Genomic DNA, 20,538 nt, shown 5'->3' with positions numbered 1-20,538 from the left:
AAAAATATGCATAGGTATGCTAAAGGCATCTTATGGAGGCCTTAAAAAGAAATAAATAGTTAAGACTCCACTAAAAAGGCATTTTCTGAAAAATAAACGATAACCAACAACTGGCTTACAGGTAGGGATGCTTAAAGAGAAGAATAGTTATAAAATCAGATCTGTTGGAACATATTCAGGAAAGGACTGAATATAAAGTCAAACATGACATATTATCAATTCACTTTTCTGTGCCGATAACAAACAAAATATTCTGGAATTAAGTTTTTAATAACCCCACCCTAGACTTTCAAAGTTAATGTGTAGAAAAGGGATTAACAGTTGATGGGAGCAGATCTATTTATCTATTAATGAGACAAGGTCTCGCTATGGTGTTCAGTCTGGCTTGAGCAACGCTCCCAAGTAGCTGGAACAACAGGTACAGGCCACAACACCTGGCTCAATATATATTTGTTGCTGCTTTTTGTGTGCCACCAACTTTTCTAAGCAGTGACCAAGACAACAAAAATCTATCCTTGTAGAGCTGAAGATCTAGCATAAAACCTTAACCTGATCTTTTCTGAGTTGTGAACTTTTCGTCTTCTCCCCTTTACTACCTTTTCCCCACCTCTCCCTCCCCCACTTCACCCACAGTGATTCCCCAAGGGAGGGAAACACAGGAAGAATGCTCTGCCAGAATCTGTATCCATACCCTGTAGTGATCATAAAATTTGGGGGAAGTAAGGCCAGGTGTGGTGGTACGCACCTGTAGTCACAGCTACTCAAGAGGATCTCTTGGGCCCAGGAACTTGAGGCTGGCCTAGGCAACATGGTGACCCTATTCCTGAAAAGTAAAAAGTGGGGAGGGGGGTAGAAAAAACCACTAGCTTCTCTTCATGATACCACTGGAGATTTTTTTATGCTGAACATGTATTTCTTTATCTATTTTTACATAACGCTAAGAATTTCCAAACATTTAACAACTATATAAAAATTACCTCCAACAGAGAAGTCTTAAAACACCTTTTTTTTTTTTTTTTTTTTGAGACATGGTTTCACTCTGTTGCCTTTCACTAGAGTATAGTGGCGTCATCACAGCTCACTGTAACCTCAAACTCCTGGGCTCAAGCGATCCTCCTGCCTCAGCCTCCCAAGTAGAGTTTCTGGGACTAATGGGCATGGCACATGCTACCATGCCCAGCTAACTTTCCTATATTTTTTTTTTATACAGACAAGGTCTCACTATGTGCCTCGGGCTGGTCTCAAACTCCTGGCCTCAGGCAATCCTCCAGCCTTGGCCTCCCAAAGTGCTGAGATTACAGGCGTGAGCCACCATACCTGTCCCTGAAGCACCAAAGAACAGGATAAGTACATCTTGCCTTTTGAGTAATGCTTTTCCATAAATGTATATGACTTATCCATATAAATGAAACATAAAATAAATAAGACTTCTTAAAAGTTAACTGTAATTTTCAGAGAGCTTATATGACCTGCCCTATTCACTCTTGTTTCAAGTCAACACCCCAGCTTGTAAGAGTAACACATATTGTTTGCAGTCATTTTCAATTGCAAAACACATGTCTACTGAAGTTACTCTTATTGTAATTAATCTATGGCTCAGGCATCCAAGAAAAGCCTTATAAAATAGAATTCAGAATTTACTGTGATTCTGAGATCCCTGAGGATAAAAGGATGTTTTCAGAAAATTAATTTTTTAAGTAACTTCAATGCAAGTTAAAAAAATTTATTAGTAACTTTTAAGTTCCCCAAAGATCTAGTACAAAATGTTGATGGTTTTACTAAAATTCCTAGCAACAAAAATTCCATGAGTATAAACTACAATCTACGGAAACTCTTTGTGGCATTTTCAAATACCAATTGACTTGAAAATAAAACTCATTTCCTCTCTCCCCCCCAAAATCTGAAATATACAGAAAAGCCAACTATTCTTCTGATGTCTAGCTTACTACAATGTAATAATGATTGGGTTTACAAAGAGTTCAATTTGGAACATCTTAATAAATTTATATTAATAGGCACATAATTTAATGGTTCAAAGAGGGGGAAAAACTGGTAAAAACTTTACACACAAAATAAAATGTTAAGAAAAACCAAAAAACTTTCCTATGGCCAATACCAAGGTTTGTAGTTTTGAAGATGATTATCTGTAAGATTTGCTATGTGGAAATACTTTCATTTTTTTCTATATTTAGGAAATGCTATGGAGTTGCTCAAAGTTTTTAAACAAACACCCAAAAGAATGATTCCCAAAAAGCTTAGTGTTAAATTAGGTGGTCAAATATGAAACAAAGAAGGTATTAATAAAAGGAATCTTTACTGTAGTAGAGATTTAGGAAGAATAAACTTTTTTTTTTTTGAGACGGAGTCTCACTTTCTTGCCTGGGCTAGAGTGGCGTGGCATCAGCCTAGCTCACAGCAACCTCAAACTCCTGGGCTTAAGCAATCCTCCTGCCTCAGCCTCCCAGGTAGCTGGGACTATAGGCATGCACCACCATGCCTGGCTAATTTTTTCCAGTTTTAGTTGTTTGGCTAATTTCTTTCTATTTTTAGTAGAGATGGGGTCTCACTCTTGCTCACACTGATTTCAAACTCCTGAGTTCAAGCAATTCTCCCGCCTTGGCCTTCCAGAGTGCTAGGTTTACAGGCGTGAGCCACCCCGCCTGGCCAAGAATAAACTTTTAAAAGTTGCGCTGCAGCATAAGATGAATCTGAGAAAGATACAGCTGTAAGTTAAGGAGTCAGAGTAGGAGCAGAAATAAAGATAAAGTAAAGAAAAACTGTTAGGACTTTAAAAGTTTACATAATTAATAATTCAGAAAAATTAAAAGGGCATTTTATAACTGGCCATCTAGGTTGGGAAGAATGTAGCTAGGAAGAAGAGAATTTAATCAAGACAGTTAAAAAACAGTACCTGTAGCACAAAACTATGCTATACCACACTACCACACTGGAGTGTGGAGAGCAGTGCTGACTCTGTAAATTACGTTCTTCTCTCGGAATCATCAATATAAAACTATCTTCAATACTTTGATTTCCTTATAGGTCTCCCATGCAACCTTTGAACAGATTCTTCCTTAGAGACCAAAAAAAAAAAAAAACAAAAAAAAAAGGCATCCTGGTGGGGCAAGATGGCTCAAACCTGTAATCCCAGCATTCTCCTCTCGGAAGCCAGGGCAGGAGGATCATGTGAGCCCAGGAGTTCGAGACCAGCCAGTCTGAGTAAGAGTGAGACCACGTCTTTACTAAAAATAGAAAATTAGCCAGGGATAGTGCCCACCTGTAGTCCCAGCTACTCGGGAGGCTGAGGCAGGAGGATCACTTGAGCCCAGGAGTTTGAGGTTGCAGTGAGCTATGATGAAACAAAGATCGTACCCTAAGGGAGTAGAAATATAAAAATATAGGAATTGATACAATTCCTATCAATTCTAAAAATTCTATAAATAATCCCTAAAAAAGGGGGATGTTATCTATAAAACACATATGAAATAAGTTTTAAAAAACTTTTAATTTTTTTTATTTTTTTAAATTATTATTTCAGCATATTATGGGGGTACATAAGTTTAGGTTACATATATTGCCCTTGGCCCCTCCTCAACTTTTAATGTTTCATTTAACTCAAAAGATTACCATTTCAATATAAAATCAATATAAAAGTTAATAATTTTACTTTCTTTTTTTTTCTTTTTGTACTAAGACTTTGAAATCCAGAGAGTAGTTTGCATTTAAAGTACATTTCAATTTGGTCACTAAAGTTTTTTTTTAATTGTAGTTTTAAAGAAGTAACAAAAATTACCATCTTAACCATTTTTAAGTGTGCAGTTTGGTAGGGTTAAGTAAATTCACACAGTTGTGCAAAAGATCTGACTTTTTCATTTTGCAAAATTGAAACTCTATTCCCATTAAACCATTAAACATTAATTATTGCCCCCCCCCAGCCCCTGGCAACCACCTTTCTATTAACACTTTCTGTTTCTATGATTTTAACTACTTTAGATACTTCATGAGTAGAATAATACAGTATTTGTTCTTTTGTAACTGGCTTTTTTTGCGTAGCATGATGTCCTCAAGGTTTATCCCTGTTGCAGCATATGACAGAACTTCCCTTTTTTTCCCCCCCCAAGACAGAGTCTCGCTCTTTTGCCTTGGCTAGAGTGCCGTGGTCTCAGCCTAGCTCACAGCAACCTCAAACTCCTGGGCTCAAGCAATCCTTCTGCCTCAGCCTCCTGAGTAGCTGGGACTACAGGCATGCGCCATCATGCCCGGCTAATTTTTTCTATATATTTTTAGTTGTCCAGATAATTTCTTTCTATTTCTTAATAGAGACAGGGGTCTCGCTCTTGCTCAGGCTGGTCTCGAACTCCTGACCTTGAGCGATCCTCCTGCCTCGGCCTCCCAGAGTGCTTGGATTACAGGCATGAGCCATCACACCCGGTCAGAACTTCCCTTTTTAGGCTGCATAATATTCCATTGTATAATAAGTATATGCCACATTTTGTTTATCCATTCATCTGTTGATGGGCATTTGGGTTGCTTCCACCTCTTGACTATTGTGAATAATGCTGCAATGAACATGGGTGTGCAAATATCTCTTCAATATTCTACTCTGAGGCATTTGTTTTTAATAATGGCCTTTCATAAATGAACCAAAAGAATTAAGAAAATTCAATAAAAATTTAATAGAAAAATTCAATCATTTTAATAGGTTAAATAAAGACAAGCATCTTTTGAGAATCAGAGTCAATTTCAGCATGGAGATTTAAAGCTTAGACTTGTTTGTAAGTTGTATTGAAAAACAGAAAGGAAGGAAGGAAGGAAGAGATGAAAGGAGCCAAACTCATTACTACACCAAAATTGGTATTTAGCTTCAAAATCACTTAAAACAAATAATCGTCTCACAAATATCTAGACCATCACCAATATAATAAATAAAACCAAATTAAAAGCCTGTCTGGGTAGAAACACTTTATCTGACATGAGCTTTCAATAAGCATGGTCAAACACAACCTATGAGCAAGTGCCTGCTCAGCTGCTTTTTGAAAAGTTGTCATAGTATTTATATTTACTCCTAAATTAAACACGTCATGCGATTAAAGCTGTGTAATTTTAATATAGTAATTATATGGCAATAAACTTAGCTTGTCTGAGTTTATTCACTTTGAGAGCTATTGAGCTGCTACAGTAGCTCTCAAAGTGAATATCCTCAGAAAAATGATATATTAGATATACTAATAGTAAATAAATCCTATTAAAAAGCAACAATATTGAAACAACATATATAAAGTGTTTAAAGCTATGCACTCTACTAAATCTTATTCATACATACATACCAGAATTCAGTACACTGATCTAAATTTTAACAGTTTATCACAGATATTTTTAAACATCAAAAGTCAATTATTTTTCAAGAGAGCTTTCTACATGCATAGCTACCTTAATCTGCCTTTTAATAGAACTTAGTTCCATTGAAATAAACATCACAGAAATAAAATAAATTTTAAGGCTTATGGAATCTATGGTTAAAATGTTAAATGAGGAAACAAGGAAAATGGCACAGATGAGCTAACAAAATAATTTTACTTCTAATCCTTAGAAGAATTTACTCTGTGACCTCGAGCAAGTTATATTACCCCTGTGCTCCACTGGCCTTCATAAGTGAAATAGGCTATTCACACAGGCTAATGCCAATGAATGAGAGCTATTTTGGAAATCAATCTGGAAAAAAATTAAGTTAGATCTCTGCCTCGTACCATACACAAAAATGAGTACCAGTTCAATTAAAGGTCTAAATGTAACAAATAAAGCAGAAAAAATAAGGACATTTTATTATGTTAGGTATGGAAGACTTCTCTAGGCAAGTAAAAACATAAAAGCCATAAAGGCTGATTGATTTCACTATATAAGAATTTAAAAGGTTTGTTAGTATGAAAGATACCTGATGTTAAGTGATAAGGACTGGAAGAAAATATTTAAAACATCGCAACAGGCCGGGCGTGGTGGCTCACGCCTGTAATCCTAGCACTCTGGGAGGCCGAGGTGGGCGGATCCTTTGAGCTCAGGAGTTCGAGACCAGCCTGAGCAAGAGCGAGACCCCATCTCTACTAAAAACAGAAAGAAATTATATGGACAGCTAAAAATATATAGAGAAAAAATTAGCCGGGCATGGTGGTGCATGCCTGTAGTCCCAGCTACTCGGGAGGCTGAGACAGGAGGATCCCTTGAGCTCAGGAGTTTGAGGTTGCTGTGAGCTAGGCTGACGCCACGGCACTCACTCTAGCCTGGGCAACAGAGAGAGACTCTGTCTCAAAAAAAAAAATAAATAAAAAAAAAAAAATAAAACATCGCAACAGATAAAGGTTAGTATCTAAAATTTATAAAGGGCTCCTACAAAGCTATAAAACCAAACAATTCAATAGAGAAATGGGAATATATGTAAATAGGTGATACATAAAATAAAAATAAAAGTCCAATTGCCAGGTATGGTAGTGCATGCCTGTAGTCCCAGCTACTTTAGAGGCCAAGGCCAGAGGATCTCTTGAGCCCAGGAGTTAGAGTTCAGCCTGGACAACATAGTAAGACCCATCACTAAAAAAAAAAAAAAAAAAAAAAAGAATAAAAATAAATAAACTAACAAAAGATAACATCTTGTTAGTAAGCAAAAAAGTACAAATTAAAACAACAGAATTTTAGAGTGGAAAAAATTTAAAGATAAATATTTTATTGTCATCCAAGGTGTGGGGAAACAGGCACTGCCATACATTGTAGATGGAAATGAACACTGGTAAAGCTTTTTTGGAAGGCAATTTGATAGCAGCTGCCTCCATGTAAAATACACATGCCCATAAACTAAACAGCTCCATCTATATAAATCTAGTCTACAGAAATACATGTGTGTATAAATATATAAGAATAAGGATATTCAATAAAATATTATATATAATAATCAAAGAAGTGAAGGCCACCAAAATATCTATTAGAAAACAATGACTATAGTACATCCATTCAACAGAATGTTTCACAGATGTTTAAAAGAATGAAATAGGTGGGGAAAGATGTGAAATTACAAAAGCAAATCTCAGAAGAATTATGTTGGGAAAAAAGTCTATTTAGTTGTTTTAAAATGTACAGAAAATGTTGAGGAAGATTAGGAGGGGAAGGAGTGTTTGACTGTTTCATGACAAGCATGTATTGCTTTTATAATTAAAAAAAAAATTCAGTTCCTAGATCTCCTATCCTGATTCAATCATGCTTATAAAGTATAGTGATCATTTGTCAACTGTAGTTCTGAAAAAAAATTTTTTTGTAAATATTTTTATCGTCGTTGCCTTAAACAAAAGAACACAGTGTCTTTGATCCCCATTCTCACAGAAGAGGCGGGCAGATCTACGGAGGAGCACGGAGTGAGAGGACTGATTTCTGCTTTATCACTTTAGTTTAGGATAGCAAACCAGGTCCAGAAAAAACCAAAACAGAACAGAATCCACCTGCGAAAAGGCCAGGCAGTATGAGACCTATGAAAGCACAGTAAGGGCAAATGGTAAGGACACTACACGTGACATTTCAAGTCTGCTGGGGCTGTTGGAAACTCTCTGAAAGAAGTACAGTTTGTATAACATAAAACGTGGGGCAATCTGCCCCAGCAATGTTTCCTGAATACCTAAAGAAGCTGATTCAGGATAGGGGCCACTAGAGCGGGGTTTTTAGAGATAAAGACTGGTTTGTTTGGGAAATGGATACCCTCTAGAGAACAGAACTTCCATCTGTGTTTTAAAAACAGGCTTAATGCAGTTTTCATTGTTTCCCCTAACTCCCTCTTATTCATGAGACTTTGATTTTGACAACTACAGTTTTGCTAACCACAGTATTTTTCAAGGAACACAGCTTCCAAGGATGGCAAAAGATTTGAGAGAGTAATATTATAAAACACTTTGAAGTCAGTAAGAATCTGGGTTCAAATCTAAATTCCATTTCAAGCTGTATTACCTACCCTGATCTCTGAGTGAAATGGAGATGATAAGCTGTAATGAGTGGAAATGACAGGTTAAAAAACATTTAAGCAAAGTACCTGAGGCATAGAAAATCCTTGACAAATGGGAGGTATGATTTTTATATTATAAGACCTTTGACCAGAGTATAAGGGTGAGGGAGTATGAGAGAGACACGGACAAAAGTACCTGAAGTCTTTCTCCTGTCATTCTGTAGGGACTAGATGTCTGGCGTTATAATTTGCTAAAGATGAATTGATTCCATCAGCCCATACAGAATATAAGTACATTCGACAGAATACAGCAAAGTTAGGATTTATACTGTAAGCTATTTTTAAAACTGCCTGGTTAGCAAATTAAACCAGCTGTGAAAATATCCTGGTTTCCATTCACAACAAATACAAGACAAGAGCCGTTCTCCTTTAATCAGTCTGGCCTGGTGGCAGCACAGTCCATTCTGCATAATTGATTCCTAAGCGTTTCAGAGACATAATTTTCTTAAGACAGACCAAAATTAAACTATTTTCTAGGAAAGAAAAGGGATAAGAGAGAAGAGTTTCTCTTTACAGACTTTTGGTAAATTCTATGAATCACTGGCTTATTCAACTTAAGAGACTAATGTCTGAATAAAAAATAGTAGTTATGTTAGTACTTTAAGCCAGTCTTAACTGTTTTTCCTTTAAAAGGGCATATGAAAACCCAGTCTGCTCTGCAACTTAATTTTTCAAATTCTGTGACAGAAGTAAGAAAAAAATCTACTCACTGCTACCAAAAAGCTACCCAGCAGATTCTCAACTTCAGGTTTAAAACCAATCACCCCTTAAGAAGTCAGGGGAGAGATCCTGAATTATTTAGAATGTTGGCTAAGTTATATTATTTATAATTTTTGCTCCTTTAGAGAAACAATTTGTTTAAACAGAGATCAGAAGTGTAAATAACCAAATGGAATAGAATTTCAGGAAGTACAATTCAAATAAATTCAAACTTGGATTGCAGGGAAATAGTCTATTAATTTAGTTCACTTCATAAAGACATTGCTAAGAAAAGGATGTACCATTTTATACTTTCTTTGGAAATCAACCAAACTGCATTAGTTCAATTTAGAACATACTGAGCCTTAAAGCCTTTTGCTAAACCATAACATAAATTTTGATTAGTCAAGTGTGAAAAACTACAAAGCCAACTTTCTTGTCCCGCCAGTTCGTCAGTCTATAAATAGAGCAATGCATTAACAGCCACCAAAGCAACTGGTGAGTTCCACAATGTCTACAATGTATATATCCCAGCAAACAAGCTCTCAGCAAGTTTAACCAACGTGCTTCCAATGATCTGTAATATGATCCTTTTAAAATAAACTGTGACTCACTGTTTGCCTTCTTCACCAGGAGGTGGAGTCTTGCCATGCCCTTCCATTACAAAATCCTCCTGTTCCACCTGCAAAGGCAAGCACCACGGGTCAGCAGCAGTCAGTAACTATGATGCATTCAGTCCAAGTACCAGGACCTGCCCTGTGCACAACCACAAGGCCATTTCACTACAGTGCCTAGAACAGAAGCTTGGGCCAATGGTTTTCAATCTCCAGGTTTGCTTAAGTCACTTCTTGACAGACCAGATTTGCAGAATGAAAAAGGAGGCATACTGATCTGCAACTCATATAACAGTGACAAAGGATTAGCATCCAGAACATAAAAGAATAGCTATGAATCAATGAGAAAAGACAACCTACTTGAAAAATTTGCAAAATAATTGAGTAGGAATTTCACCAAAGAGAACACATAAATGGTTCCTAAACATATGAAAAGATGTTCAATCTCATGTCACTCAAGAAAATGCAAATTAAAACCACAAATAGCTACCATTTCACAACTACCAAGTTGGCTAAAATTAAAGTCAGGGCCAGGCCTGGTAGCTCACTCCTATAATCCCAGCACGTCAGGAGGCCAAAGGCAGGAGGATCTCTTGAGGCCAGGAGTTTGAGATCAGCCCTGGCAAAATAGCAAGATCCCATCTCTACAAAAAAATTTAAAAATTAAAAAATAAAATTAAGACATCAGGTAATCATTGTTAAAAAGTAAAAACAAAACAAAACAAAACAAAAATAGATATTGGTCAGGATGTGGAGAAAAGGGAACGCTAATATACTGTTGGGGGGAATGTAAATCAGTACAATCTCTATGGAAAACAGTATGGAGATTTCTCAAAGAACTAAAAATAGATACACCATTCGATCTAGCAAAAATCATATCAGAAAGATACTTGTCCTCATATTTTATTGTAGCACTATTCACAATAGCAAAGATAGGGAATCAACCTAAATGTCCATCAATGGATGACTGGATAAAGAAAATGCAGTGTGTATATGTTCCATGGATTATTACTCAGCCACAAAAAAATGAAATCATGTCTTCTGCAGCAACATGGATGGAACTGGAGGCCATCATCCTTAAGTGAAATAACTCAGAAACAGTCAAATACTGCATTTTTTTGCTTATAAGTGGGAGCTAAATAATGTATGCACATGAACAGAGAAAGCGGAATGACAGACACTGGAGACTCAGAAGGGCGGGAGGGTAGGAGAGTGGGAAGGGGAAGTGGGATGAGAAATTACCTAAGGGCACTATGTACACTAGTCAGCTGATGATTACACAAAAAGCCCAGACCACTATGCAATATATCTATGTGACAAAACTGCACCTATAACCCCTATGTCTATAAACGTAATTTAAAAAAATAATTTCATGAGCTTGTTGGCTATCAGCACATTCTTTACTTTCATAAGAAACATTGCAATATTACTTTGCTCAAATAAAAATGATGCCCAGTTGAGAAAAAAATTTAAAAAGTCAGGCAATACCAAGTGTTGGCAAGGGTACAGAACAACAGCAATTCTCATGCATTTCTAGTGGGAGAGTAAATTGGTATAACTACTTTGTATTTACTGTACAAACTAGTAATTATACTTCTAGGTAAATGCCTTAGAGAAACATTTGCACATATACAAAAATATTTATAGTAGTATTATTTTTAACAGAAAAAAGTACAAAAACAGATATCCATCAATAGTAAAATATATAAATAGGCTATGGTGCTTTCAGACAATATAATACCATACTGCATGATAATGAATGAGTTACAGCTACATACATACCTTAACCTGGGTAAGTTATAAAAACATAATATCATGTGAAAGAAGTCACAAAACAATACATATACAGTATGATTCCATTAATATAAAGTTCAAGTATATACATTTAACCATAAATATGTATGTTTATATAGACGTATGTATGTACATACATGCTTTTAAAAAAAACTATAAAGAAAAAGCCGGGCACAGTGGCACATGCCTAAAGTCCCAGCTATAAGGGAGGCTGAGACAGGGGGATCTCTTGAGCCTAGGAGTTTGAGTCCAGCCTGGGCAACATAGCAAGACCCTATCTCTTAAAAAAACAAAACTATAAAGAAAAGGGAATGACTAATACAAAATTTAAGTAGTGACTGTCACAGGGAAGGAGGGGATTGAATCAGAGAGGGGTTGTGGGGCATGATTATGTTCTATTTCTTGGCCTGTGCAGCATGTATGTGAGTATCTTCTTCATAATTATTTCTTTAATTGCGCGTGTGTGTGTGTGTGTGTGTGTGTGTGTACACACACAATATTTTTAAATATGTATGGTTTATACAAATTTTCAAAGGAAAAAAGAGGTATTTTACTGTTCCAGATGGTTAATTGGTCAATAAAGGAAGGTAAGCGACAGAGACAGGACTACCTCTACAAACAGGATTGTTTCTCAGTCCTAGGAACACCCCTTCAAAAGGTATAAGTTAAAAAATGAAACTGGGCCGGGCGCGGTGGCTCACGCCTGTAATCCTAGCACTCTGGGAGGCCGAGGTGGGCGGATCGTTTGAGCTCAGGAGTTCGAGACCAGCCTGAGCAAGAGCGAGACCCCACCTCTACTAAAAATAGAAAGAAATTATATGGACAGCTAAAAATATATATAGAAAAAATTAGCCGGGCATGGTGGCGCATGCCTGTAGTCCCAGCTACTCGGGAGGCTGAGACAGGAGGATCGCTTGAGCTCAGGAGTTTGAGGTTGCTGTGAGCTAGGCTGACGCCACGGCACTCACTCTAGCCTGGGCAACAGAGTGAGACTCTGTCTCCAAAAAAAAAAAATAATAATAAAAAAAATAAAAAATGAAACTGATGCATTCAAAGAAATAGATGGAGGCTGGGTGTGGTGGCTCACGCTTGTAATTCCAGTACTTTGGGAGGCTGAGGTAACAGGATCACTTGAGCACAGGAGTTTGAGACCAACCTGGGCAATACAGTGAGACCCTGTCTCTACGAAATATAAGAAAAATTATCTAGCCACGGTGGCATGAGGCTGCAGTCCCAGTTACTCAGGAGGGTGAGGCAGAGGCTCATTTGAGCCCAGGAATTCAAGGCTACAGTGTGCCATGATTGTGCCACTACACTCCAGCCTGGGCAACAAGCTAGACCCCATCTCTTAGAAAAAAGAAAAAAGAAAAAAAAAACCCAATGAATAGATGGGACTATTCCCAACTTAGGAAAATACAGTCTGTTTCTTATAGGACCTAATAATCTAGATGACAGACAACAGTAACATACATACACACAATAAGGAAACCCAAATAAAACACTGGAGTTCATACCTTTTCCCACTCTCCACCAACTCAGAAGGCAATAAAAACCATCCAGAAAGATCACACTGCTCCTTATTGCAACATCCTGTTTTTCTCAAGTTCCCTTCCAATCCCTTGGCAGCCTTATTTCTCTCTTCTACAAATGTCTTGTACACTTGGACTTAACCACTCCTCCCCCTTGACTCATTTTCAGGAGTTTCAATATTTATATTCGCAAAATTTACAGCATAGCCTCACCTTTCTCAACTGTCGTTCATTAATATGTGGTGCTGTGCTGATAAAACAGAGAAGACAGTCCCTGCCCTCAAAAAACTTACAGACTAGTGAGAAAGACAAACAAAAACCAGTCAATTACAACACAGTTACGAGAATGCAATGACACAACAAAGGAAAGGCACTTCCCCGAGCCTAAAGGAGTTGAACTCTCTCTAGACTTATCCTAGACAGCCGGTCCATCTTCTTCCTCCTTCAGCTGGAAAATGGTGGACAGCGGCTCATGGCCTCACCACCAATCTATACTGCCCCACACCAACATTCAAGGATTCTGAAATCCCATTCTGACCACAACCGCCTCTTGACTGCCTCCTCTGTTTGAACCTGTTAAGGGTTCCTTGCTGTAACTTCTAGTTCCAGAGTTTTCTCTTTCCCTACAGTCCATTCACAGCCTCACCTGACAGCTGGACCAGTGATTTTTCTCCTTACTCTCCTCGATTGTTCACCACCCCATTTGCTCTTAGGACATGCCTGCCTAGCCAACCCTTACCTTTTTCTCTTCTGCTCCTGGACTGCAGAGAAAGTTGTAACACAGGTCCTTTCCAAATGCATGCCAATTAACTTCCACTCAGGCTCACATTTCAGAACTTCTCCCTTCCACATCCTGTCGTTGTGGTGAACTTCTATTCAACCTTCAAAGACTGGTTCCAAAGTTACTTTCTCTAGGAAGCATCTTCTGACCCCTTGTAGCATCTCTTCTCTGACCCTCCCAGGCACTCCTCCACATCTACCCTGCAATGCCTCCCGGCAGCTGGGACCCTTTGTACACCTCTTCCCCCGTGATGGTGAGCCTGGGAGGGAAATCATGTGATCTTTGTCTGCCTATCCCAGAACAGAACACAGCTCTCCTACTTTGTCATTCATTCATTCAACACATTTTCCTAATGCCATCTATGTGCTAAGCACTGGCCTGAAGGACGAATGAATGACCTACCCAACCACATTCCTTACTCATTGATTCAGTAGTACCTTTTCCAGTCTCCTCAAAGACACCAAACTTATCTGTTAGGCATCCACCCTAGTGTATCCCTCAGAAGATGGCAAGGCCTAAGATTACCTTGAGAGCCTATCTCACACAAGGCCCTTCTCTTCCTCTTTTTATTTCATTTATTTTTTAGAGACAGGGTCTTGCTCTGTCACCCAAGCTGGAGTGCAGTGGCACCAGCCTAGCTCACAGCAACCTCAAACTCCTGGGCTCAAGCAATCCTCCTGCCTCAGCCTCCCGAGTAGCTGGGACTACAGGTGCATGCTTGGCTAATTTTTTATTTTTTGTAGAGACAGAGCAGAGTCTTATTCTGTTGTCCAGACCGATCTCAAATGCGTGGCCTCAAGCGATCCTCCTGCCTTGGCCTCCCAAGTTGCTGAGAGTACAGGTGTGAGCCATATCATGCCCAGCCCCCTCTTTTATTCTTCTCATGACTATTATTATAAACCTTTATCTCCAATAATTTTTCCTCCTTTCTATTGCTTTGCAAGGCTGACCTCATCACTTGTATTCTAAATTCCTAAATTACACTACACTGCTTCCTCTGGGACCTTATTACCTAAGGACCCCTTCTTTCTCCTGCACTTATTCTTTCTTCCTTTCCAATAAATACATCCCCTCAATCTGCACATATTTCATAATCTCTCCTATTCTGAAAAATTATTTTTGGCCTATGATATTTCCCAAATATACTGTTTTTACCTTTCTCTTTACTACCCAAATTCTTAAGAGAATAAACTATACCTCACTACTTACGTGTTTCTATTATTAATCTGATAAAAATATTTAAATTTGTGAAGTAATACATACATGTGATTTTAAAAGTCAAATAATACACAGGCTTATAAACAAAAGCAGCGCTCTCCACCCTGCCCCTCCCCCATAACACATAACCTCCATCTCTTCTCCCTTCCTCCCATGTATCATTTTTGTTCGAATCAATATTCAGCACTAACAGTAATATTATGAAGTAAATCATATATACAGCTGAACCATAAGGAATGGTGTAATTAGATCTCCTTCCTTGTATAATGTTTGGTTTCCCTGGAACTAACAATTACTATTTCCTTTTCGTATTCTTTATTTTCTCTTTCCCCATTTTTTTTTTTTTTTTTTGGCTTGGTATTTGTTATGTATTTTTCATTAATTCGTCCTCAAACTCTCCAACAGAGCTCTAAATCTCCTCTTAATCAATTCAAACACTTCAGGTAATCTATCAGTTTCATTCCAGCCTTGGAACATTCCTCAGGGGTTTTTCCTGTTCCAGTCCAGATTGTTTGCTTTCCAGGCTGCTAAATTGCTGACATCTTGCCAGGGATTCATTTCTGCAATTGCCTCCTCTCTCTCCTATATCGAAGCATCTGTTTCTCAGATCCTTTGTCTCTTTTATGGTTTATTCTCTGGTTTAGGTGGAGCATATATTCCAGTGATTTCCTGATAAAAGGTATATGGAAGGTGAGTTTTCTGAGAACTTGAATGACTGAAATGTCCTTGTTTTTTCCACGCATATAACTGACATATAGAAATTTTGTTTACCTATACAATTAAATATAGAAGTTGAAGTCAGTAAACATTTTTCCCTTCAAAATTTTGAAGGTGATGCTCCACTGTCTTCTTGCTCCAGAGTTGCTATCTAGAAGTTTGATATCATTCTAAGTCCCAATGTTTTTGATGTAACCTTTAGGATCTTTTATTTCTTTAGTTTCTAAAAATGCAAACCACTAAGCATGGTTCCTTTTTCATTTATTGAACTGGTACTTGCAATCTAGAAACTCGGTTGCTTCAGGTTTGGAACGCTTGCTCTACTTATTTAACAATTTCCTACCCTCCAATTTCTGTTCTTTCCTTTTAGAATTTGTTATTCAGCATTGCATCACTGGGATTGATTCACTAATTTTCTTCTTTGTCTCTCCATTTTTATTTACTTGACTTTTTATTTTGTTTTCTGAGAGATTCTCTCCACTTTACTTTCTAACATTTCTAATGCATTTTAAAATTTCTGCTATTTTAATTTAAATTTTTTTAATTAATTAAGTTTTAAAGAGATAAGGGTGTCGATATGTTGCCCAGGCTGGATTCAAACTCCTGGCCTCAAGTGATCCTCCTGCCCTAGCCTCCTGAGTAGCTAGGACTACAGTTGGGTATCATTGCCCAGCAAATTTTGTTATATTTTGAATGATATAATACCATTCAGCTTTAAATGGGACCCTGTCTCAAAAAATAATAATAGTAATAAAATACCACGATTTGATGGACATTTGGGTTGTGTTCAGATTTCTGACTACTGCAAATAAAGCTGCTATGAACATTCATTTATGCATTCTTTTTTTATTGGGTAAATACCTAAGAGTGTGTATTACTTTTCCGGGGCTACTACAACATACTAAAAGCCTAGTAGCTTAAAAAATAGAGTTATTGTCTCACAGTTCTGGAAGCTAGAAGCTCAAAATCAGGCTAGTTTTGAGGGCTGGTTCCTTCTGAGGGCTGTGAGGGAGGGATCTGTTCCAGCTCTCTCTTCTCGGCTTGCAGACGGCCATCTTTAGTATCGCACAGTATTCTCCCCGTTTGTGTATCTCTATGTCCAAATTTCCCCATTTAATACACACATCAGTCATAATGGATTAGGGCCAACCCTAATAACTTCATTTTAACTGGATTACCTCTATAGAGACCCCATCTCCAAAAGGTGATATTCTATGGTACTAGGGTTTAGTACTTCAATCCTGAGGTTTCCAACCCCCAGGCCGCAGACAGGTACGTGGCCTGTTAGGAACTGGGCCGCAAAGCAGAAGGTGAGCAGCAGGCAAGAGTGAAGTTTCATCTGTAGTGACAGCGGCTCTCCATCACTCGCATCACCGCGTAAGCCCCTGTCAGATCAGCCGTGGTATTAGATTCTCATAGGAGCACAAACCCTATGGTGAACAGTGCATGTGAGAGATCTAGGTTGTGCGCTCCTTATGAGAATCCAACGCCTGATGATCTGAGGTGGAGCTGAGGCGGTGATGCGAGCGCTGGGGAGCAGCTGCAAATACAGATTCTCATTAGCAGAGAGGTTTGACTGCACATTAACTGTAATGCGCTTGAATCGCCCCTTAACCATTTCTGGCCCTCCCCCCCGGGTCTGTGGAAAAACTGTCTTCCATGAAACCAGTTCCTAGTGCCAAAACGGTTGAGGACCACTGCTTCAATCTATGATTTTTTTACGGGGAGGGGGCCACGATTCAACCCGTAACAGAGTAGACCAGTTGGATCATATGGGAGTTCAACTTTTAAAGAAATTGTCTGAGTGTTTTCCAGAATGGTTGTAGCATTTACCTTCCCCCCAGCAGTGTATGAAGAGTCCCAGTTGTTCCATATCTCACCAGCACTTGGTAGGGTAAGTCTTTTTAATTTTAGCCATTCTAATTGTGGTTTAAATTGCATTGATATTCAATATCTTTTCATGTACCTCTTTGCCATCCATTCTCTGGTAAAGCATCTATTCAAATCTTTTGACCACTTTTTAACAGCCTTACTGAGATATAACCTCCATACCGTGAAGTTCACCTGTTTAAAGCACACAATTCAGTGTCTTTGAGCAGATTTACAGAGTTGTACATCCATCACTATAATTCAATTTTAGAACAACATTATCATCATCCCTAAAGGAAACTTTTTATCTAAGAGCAGTCACTCCCCATTCTGCCCTCCTTTCATACTCCTTCTTAGCCCCAGATAACTGATGATCTACCTTCTGTCTCTATATGTTTGCCTATTTTGAACTTTTCATATATAAATGAAGTCAGCAATATGTGGTGGTTTGTGTGTGTCTTTGCTATGGTCTGAATGTGTCTCCCAAAATTCATGTTTTTTATTTTTATTTTTTGAGACAGAGTCTCACTCTGTTGCCCAGGCTAGAGTGCCGTGGCGTCAGCCTAGCTTACAGCAACCTCAAACTCCTGGGCTCAAGTGATCCTCCTGCCTCAGCCTCCCGAGTAGCCGGGACTACAGGCATGCGCCACCATGCCCAGCTAATTTTTTCTATATATATTTTTAGTTGTCTATATAATTTCTTTCTATTTTTTTAGTAGAGACGGGGTCTCTCTCTTGCTCAGGCTGGTCTTGAACTCCTGAGCTCAAACGATCTGCCCACCTCGGCTTTCCAGAGTGCTAGGATTACAGGTGTGAGCCACCGCGCCCGGCCCCAAAATTCATGTTTTGAAAATCTACTCCCCAGTGCAACAATGTTGGCAGGTGGGGCCTTTTGAGAGGTGTTTAGGGGCCTAAGGTTCTGCCCCCATGAACAGATTAAAGTCGTTATAAAAGGACTTGAGGGAGGGAGTTCCTCCCTTCCACCTTCTCCTGTGTGAGGAAAAACAGTGTTCTTCCCCCCTTGGAAGTATGGATCAGAACTTCACCAGACACAAAACTGCTGGCACCTTGATCTTGAACTCCCACCCTCCAGAACTGTGATAAATAAATTTCTGTTCTTTAGAAACACTAAGAAACAAAGAAAGTCTTTCACTTAGCCTAATGTTTTTGAGATTCATCCAGGATATGGATATATCAGTATTCCATTCCTTTTTTATGACTGAATAATATCCCATTACATGGATATACCACTGTTTTTAACAGACATTCCATCAATCCATGGATATTTGTGTTTTTCCACTTTTTTGGCTATTATGAATAATGCTGCTACAAATATTAGTGTACAAGTTTTTACGTGGACACATGTCTTCATTTCTCTTGGGTGAATAAGTGGAATTGCTGGGTTATATGGTAATTCTGTTCAACTTTTTGAAGAACTGCCAAACTGTTTTCTAAAGCAGCTGCACCATTTCACATTCAAATCAGCACTGTAAGAGATTTCCAATTTCTCCACATCCTCACCAATACTTGTTATTGTCTTAGCCCTTCCAGTAGGTTAAAATGCTATTTCACTGTGGTTTTGATTTATATTTCCCTAATGATTAGTGATGCTGCACATCTTTTCATGTGCTTACTGGCCACTTGTCTATCTTTACAGAAATGTCTTTTCCAATTCTTTGCTTATTTTTCACTTGGGTTATTTGTCTTTTTTTTTTTTTTTAAAGATACGGCCTTGCTCTGTTGCCCAGGCTATAGTGCAGTGTCATGATCACAGATCACTGCAGCCTCAAACTCTTGGGCTCAGGTGATCCTCCTATCTTAGCCTTCTGAGTAGCTGGGACTAAAGGTGCACATCACAACACCCAGCTATTTTTTCTTATTTTTTTAGAGATGGGGTCTCACTATGTTGCCCAGGCTGGTCTTAAACTCTTGGCCTCAACTGATCCTCCTGCCTCAGCCCCCCAGGTTGCTGGGATTACAAGCATGAGCCACCACGCTCAGTATTTTTTCACCTTGGATTATTTATTATTGAGCTTTGAGAGTTTTTTTTGTTTTTTTTTTTTTTGAGACAGAGTCTCACTTTGTTGCCCAGGCTAGAGTGAGTGCCGTGGTGTCAGCCTAGCTCACAGCAACCTCAGACTCCTGGGCTCAAGCGATCCTCCTCCCTCAGCCTCCCGAGTAGCTGGGACTACAGGCATGCACCACTATGCCCGGCTAATTTTTCTATATATATATATATTTTTAGTTATCCATATAATTTTTTTCGATTTTTTTAGTAGAGACGGGGTCTCGCTCTTGCTCAGGCTGGTCTCGAACTCCTGACCTTGAGCGATCCACCCGCCTCGGCCTCCCAGAGTGCTAGGATTACAGGCGTGAGCCACCGCGCCCGGCCCTTTGAGAGTTTTTAATATATTCTGTATATAAGTCATTAATGAGATATGATTTTTAAATATTTTCTTACAGTCGGTGGCTTGTCTTTTTGTTCTCCTAAGAGTGTCCTTCAAAGAAAATTCTTAATTTTGATAAAGTCAAATTTATAAATTTTTAAATGTTTTTATGGATTGTGCTTTTGCTGTGACATCTAAGAAATCTTTGCCTTACCCTAGGTCATAAAGATTTTCTTCTATGTTTTCTTCTAGAAATATTATAGTTTTAGCTTTTACATTTAGATATAAGATCCATTTTATTTTATTTTATTTTTATTTTATTTTATTTATTTTTTTTTTGAGACAGAGTGTCACTTTGTTGCCCTGGCTAGAGTGAGTGCCGTGGCGTCAGCCTAGCTCACAGCAACCTCAAACTCCTGGGCTTAAGCAATCCTACTGCCTCAGCCTCCCGAGTAGCTGGGACTACAGGCATGCGCCACCATGCCCGGCTAATTTTTTTTCTATATATATTTTAGTTGGCCAGATAATTTCTTTCTGTTTTTAGTAGAGACGGGGTCTTGCTCTTGCTCAGGCTGGTCTTGAACTCCTGACCTTGAGCAATCCACCCACCTCGGCCTCCCAGAGTGCTAGGATTACAGGCGTGAGCCACCGCACCTGGCCTAGATCCATTTTAAATTAATTTTTGTACACGGTATGAGGTACAGATCTGTGTTCATTTTTTTGTACATACCTATCTAATTGTTCCAGCACCATTTGTTGAAAAATAATTACCTTTTATCCATTGAATTGCCTGCACAAAACTGCCTTTGTCAAAAATCATATACACGTAAGTCTGTATTTACATATAATCATATACATGTCTCTAGTCTCTGTTCCACTTATCTGTTTGGTTTTT

At 38.5% G+C, this 20,538-nt stretch overlaps 1 protein-coding gene across 3 annotated transcripts in view; it reads right to left on the bottom strand.

The window, feature by feature from the left end:
• TNRC6B (trinucleotide repeat containing adaptor 6B) overlaps positions 1 to 20,538 on the bottom strand; it is a 239,552-nt gene that overhangs the window by 134,588 nt on the left and 84,426 nt on the right. For all 3 annotated transcript variants that reach the window (XM_069489869.1, XM_069489870.1, XM_069489871.1), the window contains exon 4: positions 9,349 to 9,416. In XM_069489869.1, the coding sequence (XP_069345970.1) occupies positions 9,349 to 9,416 (68 nt within the window). The remainder of the gene's footprint in view (positions 1 to 9,348; positions 9,417 to 20,538) is intronic.

Source organism: Eulemur rufifrons, chromosome 16 (genome assembly GCF_041146395.1).
Source record: "Eulemur rufifrons isolate Redbay chromosome 16, OSU_ERuf_1, whole genome shotgun sequence".
NCBI lineage: Eukaryota > Metazoa > Chordata > Mammalia > Primates > Lemuridae > Eulemur > Eulemur rufifrons.
The sequence above is the reverse complement of the archived record's forward strand: the minus strand, read 5'-3'. Positions and strand labels throughout refer to the sequence as shown.